Source organism: Bipolaris maydis, assembly GCF_028858645.1.
Source record: "Bipolaris maydis strain C4 unplaced genomic scaffold PSV08scaffold_11, whole genome shotgun sequence".
Taxonomy (NCBI): Eukaryota; Fungi; Ascomycota; class Dothideomycetes; order Pleosporales; family Pleosporaceae; genus Bipolaris; species Bipolaris maydis.
The window spans coordinates 686,165-700,835 of record NW_027093867.1 but is presented as its reverse complement, the minus strand read 5'-3'; the positions used below and the strand labels follow the sequence as shown (position 1 = coordinate 700,835).

General features: G+C 51.1%; 4 protein-coding genes across 4 annotated transcripts; 3 read left to right on the top strand and 1 right to left on the bottom strand.

The window, feature by feature from the left end:
- The first annotated feature begins 394 nt into the window (after positions 1-394).
- On the top strand, positions 395-1,802 carry PSV08DRAFT_364292 (uncharacterized protein). The gene is made up of 3 exons (XM_014220714.2): positions 395-724; positions 781-1,187; positions 1,237-1,802. The coding sequence occupies exons 1-3, from the start codon at positions 462-464 to the stop codon at positions 1,683-1,685; spliced, it is 1,119 nt and encodes a 372-aa protein (XP_014076189.1). The 5' UTR covers positions 395-461; the 3' UTR covers positions 1,686-1,802.
- A 507-nt stretch (positions 1,803-2,309) lies between these two features.
- On the top strand, positions 2,310-3,379 carry PSV08DRAFT_411311 (uncharacterized protein; the record flags this gene model as incomplete). Its single annotated transcript, XM_014220713.1, has 3 exons — positions 2,310-2,568; positions 2,644-2,816; positions 2,902-3,379. 3 exons carry the CDS (start codon positions 2,310-2,312, stop codon positions 3,280-3,282), a joined length of 813 nt encoding a protein of 270 aa, XP_014076188.1. The 3' UTR covers positions 3,283-3,379.
- A 317-nt stretch (positions 3,380-3,696) lies between these two features.
- On the bottom strand, positions 3,697-5,222 carry PSV08DRAFT_364290 (uncharacterized protein). The gene is made up of 2 exons (XM_014220712.1): positions 4,285-5,222; positions 3,697-4,200 (listed from the first exon to the last, which is right to left on the bottom strand). The coding sequence occupies exons 1-2, from the start codon at positions 5,194-5,196 to the stop codon at positions 3,745-3,747; spliced, it is 1,368 nt and encodes a 455-aa protein (XP_014076187.1). The 5' UTR covers positions 5,197-5,222; the 3' UTR covers positions 3,697-3,744.
- A 463-nt stretch (positions 5,223-5,685) lies between these two features.
- Positions 5,686-7,483, top strand: PSV08DRAFT_403776 (P-loop containing nucleoside triphosphate hydrolase protein; the record flags this gene model as incomplete). Its single annotated transcript, XM_066093663.1, has 7 exons — positions 5,686-5,725; positions 5,782-5,983; positions 6,037-6,089; positions 6,151-6,758; positions 6,845-7,105; positions 7,137-7,243; positions 7,318-7,483. The coding sequence occupies 7 exons, from the start codon at positions 5,686-5,688 to the stop codon at positions 7,481-7,483; spliced, it is 1,437 nt and encodes a 478-aa protein (XP_065948684.1).
- Positions 7,484-14,671: the final 7,188 nt, after the last annotated feature.

Below are 14,671 nucleotides of genomic sequence, written 5' to 3'. Positions count from 1 at the left end.
CGTATCCAGCTGCCGGCCGCGTCTGTGGCTTGACGACTCGTACCACTTTGGCAATGGCATTCCCTGCACATCCCCATCGGCACACAGCCCTGGTACCTTTCGGCATCACTGAGTGTGTACGCCACCAAAGTCAACAGCCCACGGCTCCACGACCCATTCCCCATCTTTCCCACTCGCCGTGCTCACCATGGCCTCCCGATCTGGCAAAGTCGTCAAGCCTCGCCGTCACAGAGCCCAGCTGCCTGCCTGTCGCCCGGGCTTTGGGGCATGGCTAGCAACACCAGCGGCTTGCTGCTAGCACCATGCCGCTTGGTCCAAGTTTTGAATCATGGCTCTATCACGATACTCTTCCAACTGGTATAAGTACGACGTCCCATCCCGCTGGTTGAAGATCATCATCCAACGCACCTCACAACATCCACTCCCAACTCACTTCATCTCCTCCAAACTCATCCTTCAAGATGCGCAACGTTCTCCTCGCTGTTTCCGCCATCAGCGGTTTGGCTTCCGCCCTTCCCCAGAGGCCCAACTTTGAGGCTGCCAAGGCTGTTCCTCTACCCAACATTGACCTCCTTAAACCAAATGTTGATGCGAAGCCAAACGCCCCAATCAAGTACAACCAGCCCGCTGCCGTGCAAGATGTCAAGCAAGATGTCAGCAGCAACGGTGTGCAGACCAGGAAGCGCTCTACCTCGTGCAGCAGCGGCACTGCAGAGCCAGGAAGGTAGGTCGAGAATGTAGAATCTTATTGTCAGTCAAGCCAGCTAACCATTGATGTAGTGGTGCGCCTGTTCCCGGCGATGGCTCTGTTGGAGCCTACACTGACTCCGGAAGCGTGCTCAACAGCAATGCTGCTCAAGCAACTGCTCCCAGTGGCTACGTCGAGGCTTTCAAGGGCCTTAACAATGCTACCCAACAGATTGGTTACTTGACCTACAAGAACATTGACGGTGCCGACTACAATGTCCAGGCATGCGCCGACTTCTGTGATAGCGAGAATTTCTGCCTTGGCTTCAACATTTACTACGAGCGTGATCCCACATACACGCCGACCTCCTCCTGCCCGGATCCTGTGGCCCAGACCAACCTCAAGTGCGCTCTCTTCGGATACCCTGTCTCCGCAAACACGGCCATCAATGCTGGCCAGTACCGTGAGCAATTCCAAGTTGTCATTTCCGGCAGCAACGGTAAGTTTGCTTTGTCCTCTTTCAGTGTGTTTAGCTTACATCAAAACAGGATACTCTAAGCAACAAGGTACTGTCTGCAGGAATGCTCCTACCGTATCCAGCTTCGATGCACCAACCCAACTTCCCGCTGCTATCGACGCACCTTCCATCACCAAGAACGGCCAGCAATACAGCACCTACAATGGCATGCGCCTCTTCAACGAGAACCCCTACGACCCCAGCCTTTGCGCTGCTGCTTGCCAGGCCCAGACCGCTTTCGATAAGGAGCACCTCGTCGATTCGAACGGCGAGTACAGGCCATGCAACTTCTTCACCTCTTACATCTTGACTCAGAACGACGTTCCTCTCGGAACATACTGCGCCTTCTACACTCAGACCTGGGGCGCTCAATATGCCACCAACACTGGCTACTACTGGGAATCCGATGTGTACCGCACCATTTGCGCTGCTTCGTACAGCCTTACTGCCCAAGACAGCGGCATCGCTACCTCTAACTAAGAGGCATAACACGAATTGGACGATGGGATGAAACGGGGCTGTGGATGACGGCTACTAGGATGTTACGCATAATGGTTGATTTTTGTTTAATGATCTAATGCAATGGCTCTTTTAAAATATCTTCATCTTCTTTCTTTGGTGATTGTGATCAGTGGTATTATTCACAAGATAGTGGCAGCATGAACGGGCAAGCTTATCATCAAGTTGGCATCAAATCAAACGATAGCTTGTGCATGCTAACTTTCCATTTGTATCTCGAGCATCCTCCGCGAACTCGTCCGGATACTATACGGGCTCACTTCCACGCGCATAGTTGGTGACATTACGAAGCAATTGCGGTACAGGATGTGGGTAGCATTAGGCGTACCACCTTCCGTAAACAGACTCGACGCCAGGACCCAATCAGAATACTCCAACGTGGCCCGCACCAGCGATCCTTTGCAACCATGGGAAAGTATGATGACAAATATGTACAACCGGTCAAGATGCAAATGGAATAAGAACTTGCAATGCCCACGTGTAGAGCAAATCTAGAACGGACTGGCATCGGCTTTCCAACCAAACATCTAACTTCCAAGGCTTCTAATCTAGTGACCACTCATATCCATCACCAGTCCAAGAAATATGTCTAGCCAACCAACCGTCGTCCTGATTCCAGGCTCTTTCTGCTTTGGACATGCCTACGACGCAATTGCCACGCCTCTCCGTTCCAAAGGCTACGACATCCAAGTTCTCGAACCGCCTTGCTACCCCGCAGGCTACGAACGCAAATCCGATGGCGCACCACCGAACATGTACGCCGATGCCCGGTATATCAACGAGCATGTGGAGAAACTAGCAGATGAAGGCAAAGAAGTCGTCCTCGTGGCCCACAGTTACGGCGGTACGCACACATCACTTGCCCGGATCCGCAACCTTGAAAGATGTGCATATGGCTGATGACAACACGTGACTACAGGCGTCCCAGCAACCGAGAGTCTTAAGGGAGTAACCAAGAAAGAACGCGAGCAGCAGGGTAAACCAGGTGGCGTAGTCCGCATTGGCTATCTTACCGCGCTGGCACCGCGGCTCGGTGAAACCGCTTTCCAGGTGCTTGGAGACCAGGGCGGTGCTGTTCCTTCTGCTGGCGAAGTAAATCCTCCCCTCCCCCCCCCTAATGCCTCCCTCCCATACCTGCTTATTAACCTCCCCAAACTAACATGAACAAAACTTTAAGGACGGCTGGATGTACCACGAAGACCCGGCCCGCGTCGCGGCCCTTATCTGCAGCGACCTCCCTCTCTCCGACGCCGTCGCCCAAGTCGACAAGATGGGGCGCCACTTTGGAGCCTGTTTCATTGACCCTCTGACACATTCCGGCTACAAAGACGTGCCTGTGTCGTGGTTTTTTGCGGAAAAAGATCTCGTGGTTGTGCCACAGGCGCAGCAGATGGGGGTTGACGCTATCGAGGCGAGTTGGGTGGGGACAGAGAGGGAGGGGAAGAAGGTCGATGTTACGAGGGTGGAGTGTGATCATTATCCGCTTGTGTTGGAGGATAAGAGGGCGAAGGTTGAGGCGTGGGTTGAGGGACTTGTGGAGAAAGGTGGGAGGGATTGAGGGGGTTTGAGAGGAAGGTGTTGGACTCTAAGTATGTAGGCATGTAGTAGTTAGTTTTATGTACATGTGCTGCACTTGAAATGTTGAGACAGTTTCTGTGTCTTTTCTTCTTCTTCTTCTTCTTCTTCTTCTTCTTCTTCTTCTTCTTCTTCTTCTTCTTCTTCTTCTTCTTCTTCTTCTTCTTCTTCTTCTTGATTTGCTATGGGATTGTAAAAGAGGCATGGGGAATTTGTATGTCTGGATCATGTCATTATCATCACGCTTAAAACAAGAGTCTTAAAAACATCATAAATTGCACGTGCTGTTGATTGAATTCCTCAACTATTCACGTTCCTTCTCAATTCTGACTATTCAGTATATCCACGCATTTTCTTGTTTTCTCCATTATCTCCGAACTCCCCCTTAAACCATATCCCCCACAATGCTTCTTTCATTCTCTATCTATTTAGACACCATCATACCTTACTCCCCAATAAACCGATGCTCCCCAACCTCCAGTACCTCGATCCTATCCCCAACAGCCACACTCCCCTCGTCCAACGGCGTAACCTGCATTCCCAAGCACGCATGGTTACTCCCTTCATCAATAATCCTATAACTTCGCAACGTAGTCAACGGCTCATTGCGATCCGGCTCTGCCGTCTTCTGATCGACATTCGGCAGCTTGCACCTTGTTGTGTGGCACGAGACATGGATATTGAGAGAGGATTCGGAATTCGACGGTGATGAGATTTTGGCTTTTTTCCAATTGTCCTCAGCAAAGGCCGGGGGGCCGGTGATGTAGAGGTTTGCGCGGAAACGCATGGCGTCGAGAAGGGTGAGCCTGTTTTGCCAAGTGTGCTTGGATTTTGGCTGTTTGCCTGGGAGTTTGGAGGCTACGTCGTGGACCGAAGCCATGTTCATGATGTGTATTGGGTACTGTTTATGTTTTGTTAGCCGAATGCCTGGTCGAGTTTATTCTTGCTTTGCATGTTCAGGGAATGAACAGATAGTAAAACGTACAGAGTCTTGCATGCCAATTATGGTCTCAAATCCCACGTCTTCTTTCTTTGGTGCGTTTTTGCCGACTTCTCGATAGGCGTTTGTGTCGATTCTAAATAGTGCAATGGGGTTCGCCGCACCCAGAGTGTATCGAAGTTTTTCAAAAACCTCGCGGTCGACTTCTGAGGTCATGTTCAGGGCAACGGGAGTGTCCTTCCAGATTTTCAAAACTTCTTTCGTGTATCCTTTGCTCTTGATTCTATCTTGAGGCGGGTTGAATGGCAATCTGAATTCCAGTGTTGGTTCGGATTTGCCGACCAGTTTTGCTGCCATGATTTTTCCATAGTTGGCAAGGCCTTCCAGGGTGAAGTCGGTGTCTGGTGTAAATGGGAATCGGATTACAAGACAACCTCCACTTTTTACCCATTCCCCGTCTTCCTTATAACCTCTTGCTGATGGATCAGGCACCCACATTTCCGTCTCGACTTTGGCCAGACGGGGGAAACTTCGCTGGGTCATGAATTGCCATTCACTTGAGACTTTTCCATCCAAAGATGGCAGGCTAGTAACTTGTTGGGCGAGAGTAAACTGGCGGTCGTATTTCAGCCCAGTTCGAATGACTTCGGTTTTTTCCAATTCAATCGGGCCACCGGATTTCAACGGATAGATGAAGAGTGCTTTTATGGACCATGGCTTTTCTGGGGTTGGGTCGCCGCCTTTGGCATATCTCTTAGAGTACTGGTCTTCAAGGTTGCTGCGTCCTTTGATTCCAAGTTTCCGACAGCCAGCTGGTGGAGGTAGTGCTCTGGGAGACTGGAGGACGCCAAGGACGAGCAGAATTGCAAACGGCAGCAAGCCTACTATCCCCGCGAGCAGTATCCTCTCCATCAATACGTTGTCCTCGCTGTCTGCGAGAAAGAGAGTTTTGGCCATTTTGGCGAAAGTGTCGCGTGGCCAATGGAGGTGGGTAGATATAGAGCGTCAGAGATGTGGCTCTTATCGTGAAAACGCCGAGCCTCAAGCGTAGCAAAATCCGTCAACACTAACGCATAGGAGGCAGGTGTTGATTTGGGGGCGTAGAGAGCTAGTTCACTACCAATGTGCTCTACCCTGAATCGCCTTGGATTCCTGCTGATGGATGGTTGCTGTAGGCACCCATTGTATTAGGTGAGAAGGGGAGGCTCGAGTCATGTGCCATGGGCTTGGTTGTGCTCGTGACATCGTGCTATGAGCGCATCGACCGAACGCCACTCACTACGCGCCCTCTGACTAAGTACACCGCGACTGCTATGTACCCACTACAACACAGTTACAGAAAGGTGACGACTGTGCAAGACGTAATGCTCAATACAGGAAAGTCACGGGACAGCTGCAACCTCGCATACTCTCGCTGAAGCTTGCTCAATTGCATTCCCCACTACAATGGCCGGCGAAGAAGTCTCACAGCTGTCGCCCTTGTCGCGTAAGTTTGCACACCCCGCACACATTTGCTTATACATATACTCATACATGCGATAGATAGGCTACCAACCGTCTCCGCATCCCAAGCCCTCCAAAACTTCAACGCACGCGGCGCCCGCACGGTATCAACAGGCATCACACAGCTTGACAAGGTCCTTTCAGTGCCAGCTCCTCTGGGCCATGATGCTTCAGGCGGATACACACGCGGCAAAGTGACTGAGATCTTCGGCCCATCCGGGGTCGGCAAGACAACATTCGGGTAATTGTGACTGCATTGCACACTCGGGAAGACGGCGATTGAAAGGCTTCCAGGATACAGGCCGCCGTCTCGGCTCTGCGCGAGGGCCAGCGGGTAATATGGGTTGGTGAGTACATGTAGAGGGCAGAACTATCTAAATTTTGGATTGAAAGGCTAAAGGTTTCCAGATGCTGCCTGCGCGCCTCTGGTGCAGCATCGTATCGACGATATCCTCGCTCCGTACCCAGACGAGATGCGGAGTCGTTTCCAATATACCATGGCACCTACGCTTGCGCATGTCGTGGCGCTCTTCGTCCATCCGCCCGCTTCCTTTCCCCCGCAAAACACCAGCCTTGTCGTCATAGATTCACTCGCAACCCTCGTTGATAACGCATATCCCCGCCATATAGATGATCGGATTGCAAAGAATAGAACCGACCAGGCACGATGGGCTGCAGGACGTCGATTTACTATAATCAATGAATTGATTGCAGCATTCACCAGGTTTGCAGCACTGCACGACCTTGTCTTGCTTGTCACAAGCCAGACTATTACCCGTATCCGAGGTGCCTCACGCGCGCTGTTGGTTCCAGCAATCTCAGGGGTTGAGTGGGAATCCGGCGTATCCACTCGTCTGGTTCTCTTCAGGGATTGGGTTAGACACGGCAAACCTACTGACAAGTCGGACGCCGAAAGGTTGCAGAGAGCTCGATTTGCCGGTCTTGTGAAAACGAATGGTGTAGCCCTTGCAGATGAAGGGGGTGTCGGCAATGTAGTGGCCTTTACTATTGAGAAGGTAAGTCGATCCAACGTCCTTTAGGCTCGATCTACACAAACACAGTCAGACGCTCTCTGTGACGATCGCCTGCTGACGCGATGTAGAATGGTCTTTGCGACATAAGCATAGCAACCAACGACATTACAGCCCCTCTTCTTGTCCCGGCGGAAGGCCGGACGTCCAAGAGACCCTTCGCCGAAATTGATAAGGATGTCGCCGAGGAACCGAATTCGGATGAGCTTTACGGTTGGATGGAGGACGACGGAGTTGCCACTGAGGGGTTGTTGATTGATGAAGCACCCATTGATCAGGGTGACGTTACAACACCTCACTTGGATGCCATTGCAGATGGCCACAAGAACAAGGTAATACGGACTTCTCCTACACCCACCCAAGATTAAGAGATTAATGTTGCGTCCCGACAATGTGCGACACTGGTCCGTTCCCAAGGTTGACTGCACCACATGTTGGTGCTATTCGGAGAAAGTAAGCTTCCGTCTGGGGTAAGCTCGTACGGATGCCTCCCCCTTACTCTCCGGATTCCAGTGTCCAATCAATATGCAGATCTCGCACCCAGGTTAATGAGCCAAGCCGCCCACGGCCCACGGCACAGGTATCGCTATTCAGCCGTGTGGGGTTATTCAGACGCGCCGCACCCCGGAATATCATCCGCACCTCGTCCCGGCGCGGACTTTGACGCATTCGCCAACTGCTCTGACATCAGCAACAGAGCATATGTCTAAGCCACGGTCTAGTACGTCCCTTATCGTGAGGCTCAGCCCAGGTGTGCTATTCTTCCGCCGGCAAATGCGCCCGGCAGCTTTTGTCCACTGATCGCATCCCACATCCACACGTCTGGGTCTCATCTTGCCACACTAGCGGTATTCCGCTCCGACAGGCGAACAAAAGCAAGTGCGGGCTATCCGAGCATAACACACAAGTGTGTCACACCAGGATTGCAGCGCATTCATGTGTACTAGTTGCACGCAAGGATCGGGGAAGCACCCCCGGATCCAGACACTCGGTCTCCCTCACCGGTAAAAGTCGTCCCTTTTTTTGATGCTGAAGCTCTGGATGCTTCGCGAGTCTGGGGTCAGCGGGGTCGATGGTATGGGCTGGGCGTGGGGGTGTACGGCAAAGTTGCTCATGGTCACATATGTGCATGTTAGTGTGAAGTACTAGGTAGCCACACGAGTACACGATAATGAGCGGACCATATAAAAACGGCGGAGCATGGTATTCACGCCCATATCGTAACAAGCCATGAGCCCTGTGGCGCTTCGAGGCCCCACTGTGGCGCAATGTGACTTGGATTTGCCAAAGAAATACACATTTTCAATGCGGTTCTTGGCCGAACTACAGGTGTCAGACGTCCTTCAGCTGGGACTGGCGCATGCAACAATAGGGTATTCGTCCTTTCCCTTCACCGCTACTCAGCCATCGAGCGCTGCATCAAGGACGCAGATCGCCTTGTTTCAGCTCTATGGGCGCCTATCAGGCTCGCTTCGACAAGAGTGAGGCTTTATGAGCGAGAACTTGGGCGCATAGCATCGGCCGTAGCACGCCTACCACCACCAACTCTCCCTTTTCCGCCTAATATCCCAAGGCAGAAGGTCCCAACATCAACAAGGCAGCTCGTAATGTCACTGATTTCCCCACGCTTTCTCCGCATACAGCCCTGGCGCCGGCCTAGGCTGCAGCCTCGCTTCCTCCCGTTGATCTCTTACCCCAATGGAGACGGCTGGTGTTACGCACAAAGATGGAGTTTGCTGCAGCCTGACTGACTTTCCGGAATACATGGTGCTGAGCCGAAAAAGTGGCCAGGATCTTCCCTTGCTCTTAGGGCGCCTGATGCGGGGGATTGTGATACGAGTGCGAGATGTTGGTGGTCTGGGGATGCGATGTATTCTGTGTCGACGTGACGTCTTTCAGACGTGGGTGATTGGGATTAGCAAGTGTCAGGCGGACAATATGTGGGATTGGGCGTCGAGTGTCGAACCAACTGGTTCATGGCTACTGAGGCAAATGACATTAATGCGGGGCGCTCGTAACCGAAGGGTATAGTGTTGCTTTTTCTGCATGATGTTGCGTACACAGCGTGAGATAAGGGGTATACCATTACGTCTTGTCGTATGGAGAGAAGCTGAGAAGCTGCTCTAGATTTGCACCTGCTGTTTGTTCTCGCATCCAAGCGGTACTACCAGAAGCGGATATCCGGGAGCGAATTGCTCGTTCTGAATTGACTGGGTGAATACGGCTTCGTTTGATTACGTGTGCGAGTAGCTAAACCGAGGAGATGCTCGTGGCCAGTTTTACGCGAGGGAAAAGACGTTGTCAGACATTAGTTTGTCGTCAATCTCCATTGCCCTCATGTAAACATCCATATCCAGTCGGCAAAGCGACAAGTCATCGTAGATACAAACACGTTACTGACCGAAGATGTAGCGAGGCTCCATGATGCTTGTGGCCACTGCGTATACGCACTTGCTCGTACCAGCATGCAACTATACTACCTTTTAGCTTAAACATAACCATGCGTATATAGTATACGGGAGCTGTGAAACTACTCGAGCTTACCGAACTCCATTCACACAGATCCATCCCACATTGTGCACAATGTATAATATCGTACCCAAGTAGGGATGCCCTCAAGCAGTCCTTCACACTGTTCCACCCATGTGGACCAAAAAAACACTACCAATTACCTCAAGGCAAGAAAAGCAACACACGCACTCGTATTCCATGCACACTCATCATCATCATCATCATCGTCATCATCAAGAAGAAGAAAAAAAAAACTTACAAGCAAAATCTTTCACGTCCCCTCTACCCCTTCCCCACATTTTCAATGTCACCCTATCCAATTCTTACCTACAGTTCCCCCATATCCGATCCCGACACCTCCTCAACCTTGTTTTCAGAAAGAAACAGGAAGAGAGAAAGAAGAACAAGCAGGAAAAAAAATCTCACGACATGTCGTATCGGGCGTGAATTGGAAGAGAGGGGGGGGGGTGATCGTCACGTCCCCTCCCCGCTCTTTCCCTTCCCCCCCCCGCAAAATCACCGAGAAAGATACGTTAATTTTTTTTTGTGGAAGAGGGGTCTCTCCACTAGGGATTATATGGACGTGTTTGCTAGAGGAAGTTTTTTTTTAAAGAAAAACATGTGACGGGAGAGGAAAGAAACGGTAGGTGTGTTTGAATTTTGAATTTTGGATAGTAGTAGAGTTTAGGAAAAGGGAAAAAAAAACCAAAAAAAGGGGGGTTGGAGGGAAAGGGGGCTGAGTGTGTGTGTGTGTGTGGCTTTGGAGCCATGGGGCTGTGCAGAAAGGAGAGATTAGTAGCTGGTAGCTAGTAGTGGGTAACAATCAATTAGGCTTGATACTAATGTGAGCAGGGCATTGGTTGCAAAAGGTTATGTCTGGTTGTTTCTAACTACTTTGTGGAGATTGAGGGGGTTGAGGCCGCTTTTTTGAGGGGCGCGCATTGATGCAATGGTGGCCAGTGAAAACACGTCGGAATGTGGGGGTGTAGTTAGTGTACGTGCGTCCAGAATGGGGACTTTTGTCTCGTATCTCGGAGGAAAAAAGGGAGTTGAGGGCAAAGACAAAAAGTGCGATGGAGAGAGATCCACATTGTTGGAGAGTGCGCCGATTTTTTGGAGTGGGGGCCAGTTTTTCTTTTTCTTTGTTCTCTTTTTGTGTGGTGTGTAGGATGATGTAGGTGGTGTGAGGAGTGTGTGTAGTGTACAGGGAAGAAGAGACAGGATGAGGAGAAAAAAAAGAGATTCTGTAATTTCCTTACGGGAGTTGTACGTAATGGACCCCGTGTTTTTGCAAGAAAGAGAGGCAGAGGAAGGGAGAGACGGGAAAACAAAAGATTGACAGTTACCACATACAGAGTTACAGGTCCGACATGCTCTTACCATATTGATACCTAAACTACTATGTACACTTATACGGATACACCGATCGTCGCCCCTGCAGATAGCACTAAGTCTACTACCCACCTTCTATTCTAGTACAACTTTCCGCAGCCGCAAAAAAAAAAGTACGACACAAAAAAAGGGTGCCATCAGCACCAGCACTGATTGAGTCCCCCCAAAAACCAAGAGCCAAAAGAACGCGGCTGAAATCACACGTGGCTATCTCCCGCAATCCCCAACGTCTCTGCATTCCCCGTGCTTCGCCCGCGCCTTTTTACCCACCCTCCGAAGTACCTCGGACCTCGCCTTTTGCCCCCTCGAACCACCAACGATCCTCCAAACCTCCAACAAAATTCCCGCTTCAGCCCCCTCTGACTAGTCCGTATACAAATTACCGAGCACAAGGTTAACGCTTTAACGCTGACCCGAGGGAGCCAAAAAAACACCCGGTCGGTCCCTCATGGGTCCAATGGTGTCATAACAGCATAGGCGTACGCAGCAATGTACCTAACAAAATTCATGCAAGTACCCTTACATCCGAACCTAAGCGAGGTCCAAGCTTCCTTCCTTTTGGCTGCTTCTGTTTCATCCGAGAGGGACCCGCTTTGGATGGTGTCGAAGCCGGTCCGAGATACCGCGGATAATAATAATATTTTCAAGTCTATCAATAACGCACCATGTACCTGTAGGTAGGAAACTGTAAGTAGAACACGCTGCGGACGCATAAGCATCCCCCCCAACAAAAGAAGAAAAAAAAACAGACTTTAGAGAGTGGGTAAAGAGAGACATGTCGTCTGAGTGAGACGGGTGGCTACACGGAATAATTGCCTGACACACAGACGTGCTTTTTTTTAAGAGGGGAAAGCATGTGCGGGACGGAAGAAATGTCGGGTCTTGGTTTTCTGACTCTCTCTATCTCCGGTGCTTATGCCATTTTTGTTTTTGCGTTGCTCTTTTATCCCTCCACGTCGGGGACGTGCGGCGGGATAGGACAAGAAAAATAAGGGTACAAGACTCTTGGAGTCTGGGGTAAAGTAAAGCCGGCCTTTTTGATTGCTTTTGGGGTTTGTTTCTTACTCCGCTTCTTGATGGTCGTTAGTGGTTTTCCTGATGTGCTTCTTGTTTTTTTCTGGTCATAGTTCAAGTGCGCGTGCACTGCTTGCGAGGGGTCCACAATTGGTTTCACATGTCAGGCGCAGAAAGAAAGACATGCAAAGGGTACATTGATAATCGGGGCACGTATGCGAGAGCTTATTAACCTGTGTAGAAGAAACATGTGTGGTGGTGTGATGGCTCTCCGTGGACGATCTTAATGAGAATGTTCTGACGCCATGCAGGTACAGAAAACAGTTGCCAGACCTCAACAACATGCACCTTGACCACCATCAAAACCCTACACACTTCTTTATTTGGCCTCATAACCCAGCCGGTCTCGGCAGTTTCGTGATATTGGTTTTTCTTATTGATTTTTTATCCTTATATTGATGGCGGAGAAAGCAAACCGGCGCAATAACCTCAGACCACCGACATGTCGTCTAGAAATACTTTGGTACATTGTCATGAACAGCCTCCCCCCCCCCCCCCCCCCCCCACGTTAATCAATATGAGGTGGAAGTGAGACCTGCATGTTGGAAGCTGTGCAGCGGGCGCATGCACACGGACAGCATAGACAATCCTGTTTCAATGCACTGCGCCGCGTGGATGGTCTTCGCTTATCTGCAAATATTGGACGGATAAATAACGGTCTAAATGAAGGTATACGTATCTCCCCGCAGGTGTGGAGTCGTGGAGATAAGGGAGAGTGCGGTTGATTGACTCAGACAGCGATACTGATTTAGACTGGCGATGCCCACACAATGCGCGATCGCTTGCCGGTTTGGTTGATTGCTCGTCAGGGTAACTTGATGCGCATGTCCTGATACGCGCCATAACATTTGTCCAAGCAAAACGCTAGTCTTGGAAGTGGCTAACATGTGAGAAGTCGAGACTTTTCAAGTGCGTCATTGCCAGGCTTCGACATGTGACGTAGGGAGTGTGACTTGCAAGATACGCAGTGGTTTGGCACGGCTTCATGTCGGTGGAATGGCTGAAGCGGAATGCCAAATCCAATATTCTCGCAGGGAACAGACGACATGTGGACAGGAAAGATGCCTATCTACAGTGTGCAGGCTGGTCGATTGTCATGGCAAAGATGCTCATCGAACTCACATGTGAGACCCTACCGTAGTTCACGAACCGGCGGTCAAAGCTGCAATCTATTGTGCATCGCCCTTGCGCAGGGCCTCACTAAGCACTTTATATTACTATTCAGGCGTTTGTGATCTGCAAAATATATTGCTGGCGTGGATGCGGTTGTAGTCGCTAGGGCAGAGTACCAACAGCCCGGTACGATGATGTTGGCTTTAGATGAAAACCGTTGTGCTAGAAGCATGTATCCCGTGTGCTGCACAGATGCGGGGAACCTCAACAGGTACTTTGGAAAGTATGTTTCTTCCTTCATCGACCAAGTGTTGCGGTATTGCGGTCCTTGCACGCGGAGGTGGAGTCAATGGGGAAGGTGCTAAACCAACAAAGTGCGGCGAAGGGTTGAATGGTTAGCCGGTGGTAGACGCGATGCAAAGGACAGATGGTCGATATTCTGGAGACGGTTCTGCATCGGCGCTTTCAGGTCTGATAAATTTCCCTGCGTGAGCTTTGAGGAAGGGAGGGCCAAAGCAATAGTCTGGTCTTTTGGTTCCGAGAGCCGCATCGGATCGGAGACACTTCCCCTTTTCACCTGGCTCCGACCAAGCACGCACTATGGGACTCCCCGGTGGGCGGTAAGCTAACTATTCTGAGAAGTCTATGCGTCGATCTGAGTGTGGAGTCAGGGTCTCTCCACAATCCACGACGTGCTGCTGACGGCTGTGAGTGGTGCAATTACTTGCGGCAAAATTTCCTCGGCTGGAGCGAATAGGGTGGCAAGTACCATAACTCGGACAAGGATGCGTGACTCGTCAGCGGCAGCCTTAACCGCCAGTATTTCCTCGTCAGGCAGGTCCGCTGTTGGACATTGTGGAGATCCCGCACTCAGTTCTGGTACAAAGGATGGATTTGCGGCCTGGATGGCCGGCCCTAGAAGCTCGCTAGACGCCTTGTGCTGGACTGGTCCAGTACTAAGACCGAGTTGGTTCGCAAGGGGCGGAAAGGCTTGGTGGCACTCATTCTTGTCCCGTGGGCGGTTGTTATCTGGGGCTGGATTCAGAGGCGCTCCATGGCAAGCGGCTGAGATGGAGCGCAGTTCCGTCAGCTGAGACACTACTGTGGATACCCAAAGTGTAAGTATTTGCAAGCTCTCCTTTGTCGTGCGTGACAGTTGCTTTTGATGAAGCTAGTGAGGGAGGGGCGGGATCCGGCCGGTTTGTGATTGGTAGGGAGGCCACAATGCCCAGCTTGGTGAGCAGATTGGCGTTTGACCGGCCCTGCCCAGTCCACAGCGGAGGTTTATAGTGACAATTTTGGTTGGCAAGTGCCTTGGTCAACAGCCGGTAGTACATGTGCATGTGAATACGTTACGTAGGTGTACCTTGATTCGCGCTGAGTGCGCTTGACCCGGTAAGCAGGCAAGGTAAGTGATTTCGGTACTGTCATGTCAAGGCCAGCAGGCCCTGTTCGGCATTACTGCTCGGTTACTGTTCTGGTACTGGTTTTTACGGGCAACGGTGTCGGCAGGCAACGGTATGTCCCAGTAGGTACATGTGTATGTGTACATTTCGAGGTACGTACATAGGCACATGTGTGTGTGTGTGTGTGTGTGTGTGTGCTGTGCGCCTTCGCTTCGCGCCTGCCGGGCCGACCGTGTTCAGACGCCGCAATCTGGCGTGGTGAGGCGGCGGAGGCAGAAGCCGCCAGACCTGCCGGCTCGTACGGTCAGACAGGTGAGATCGTCATAGCTCGGATTACGCGTTGTGGAGTAGCGTGGCGTATGTTATGGGGCTCCAGTCCGGGGTGCATGCCCAGCTGGACCA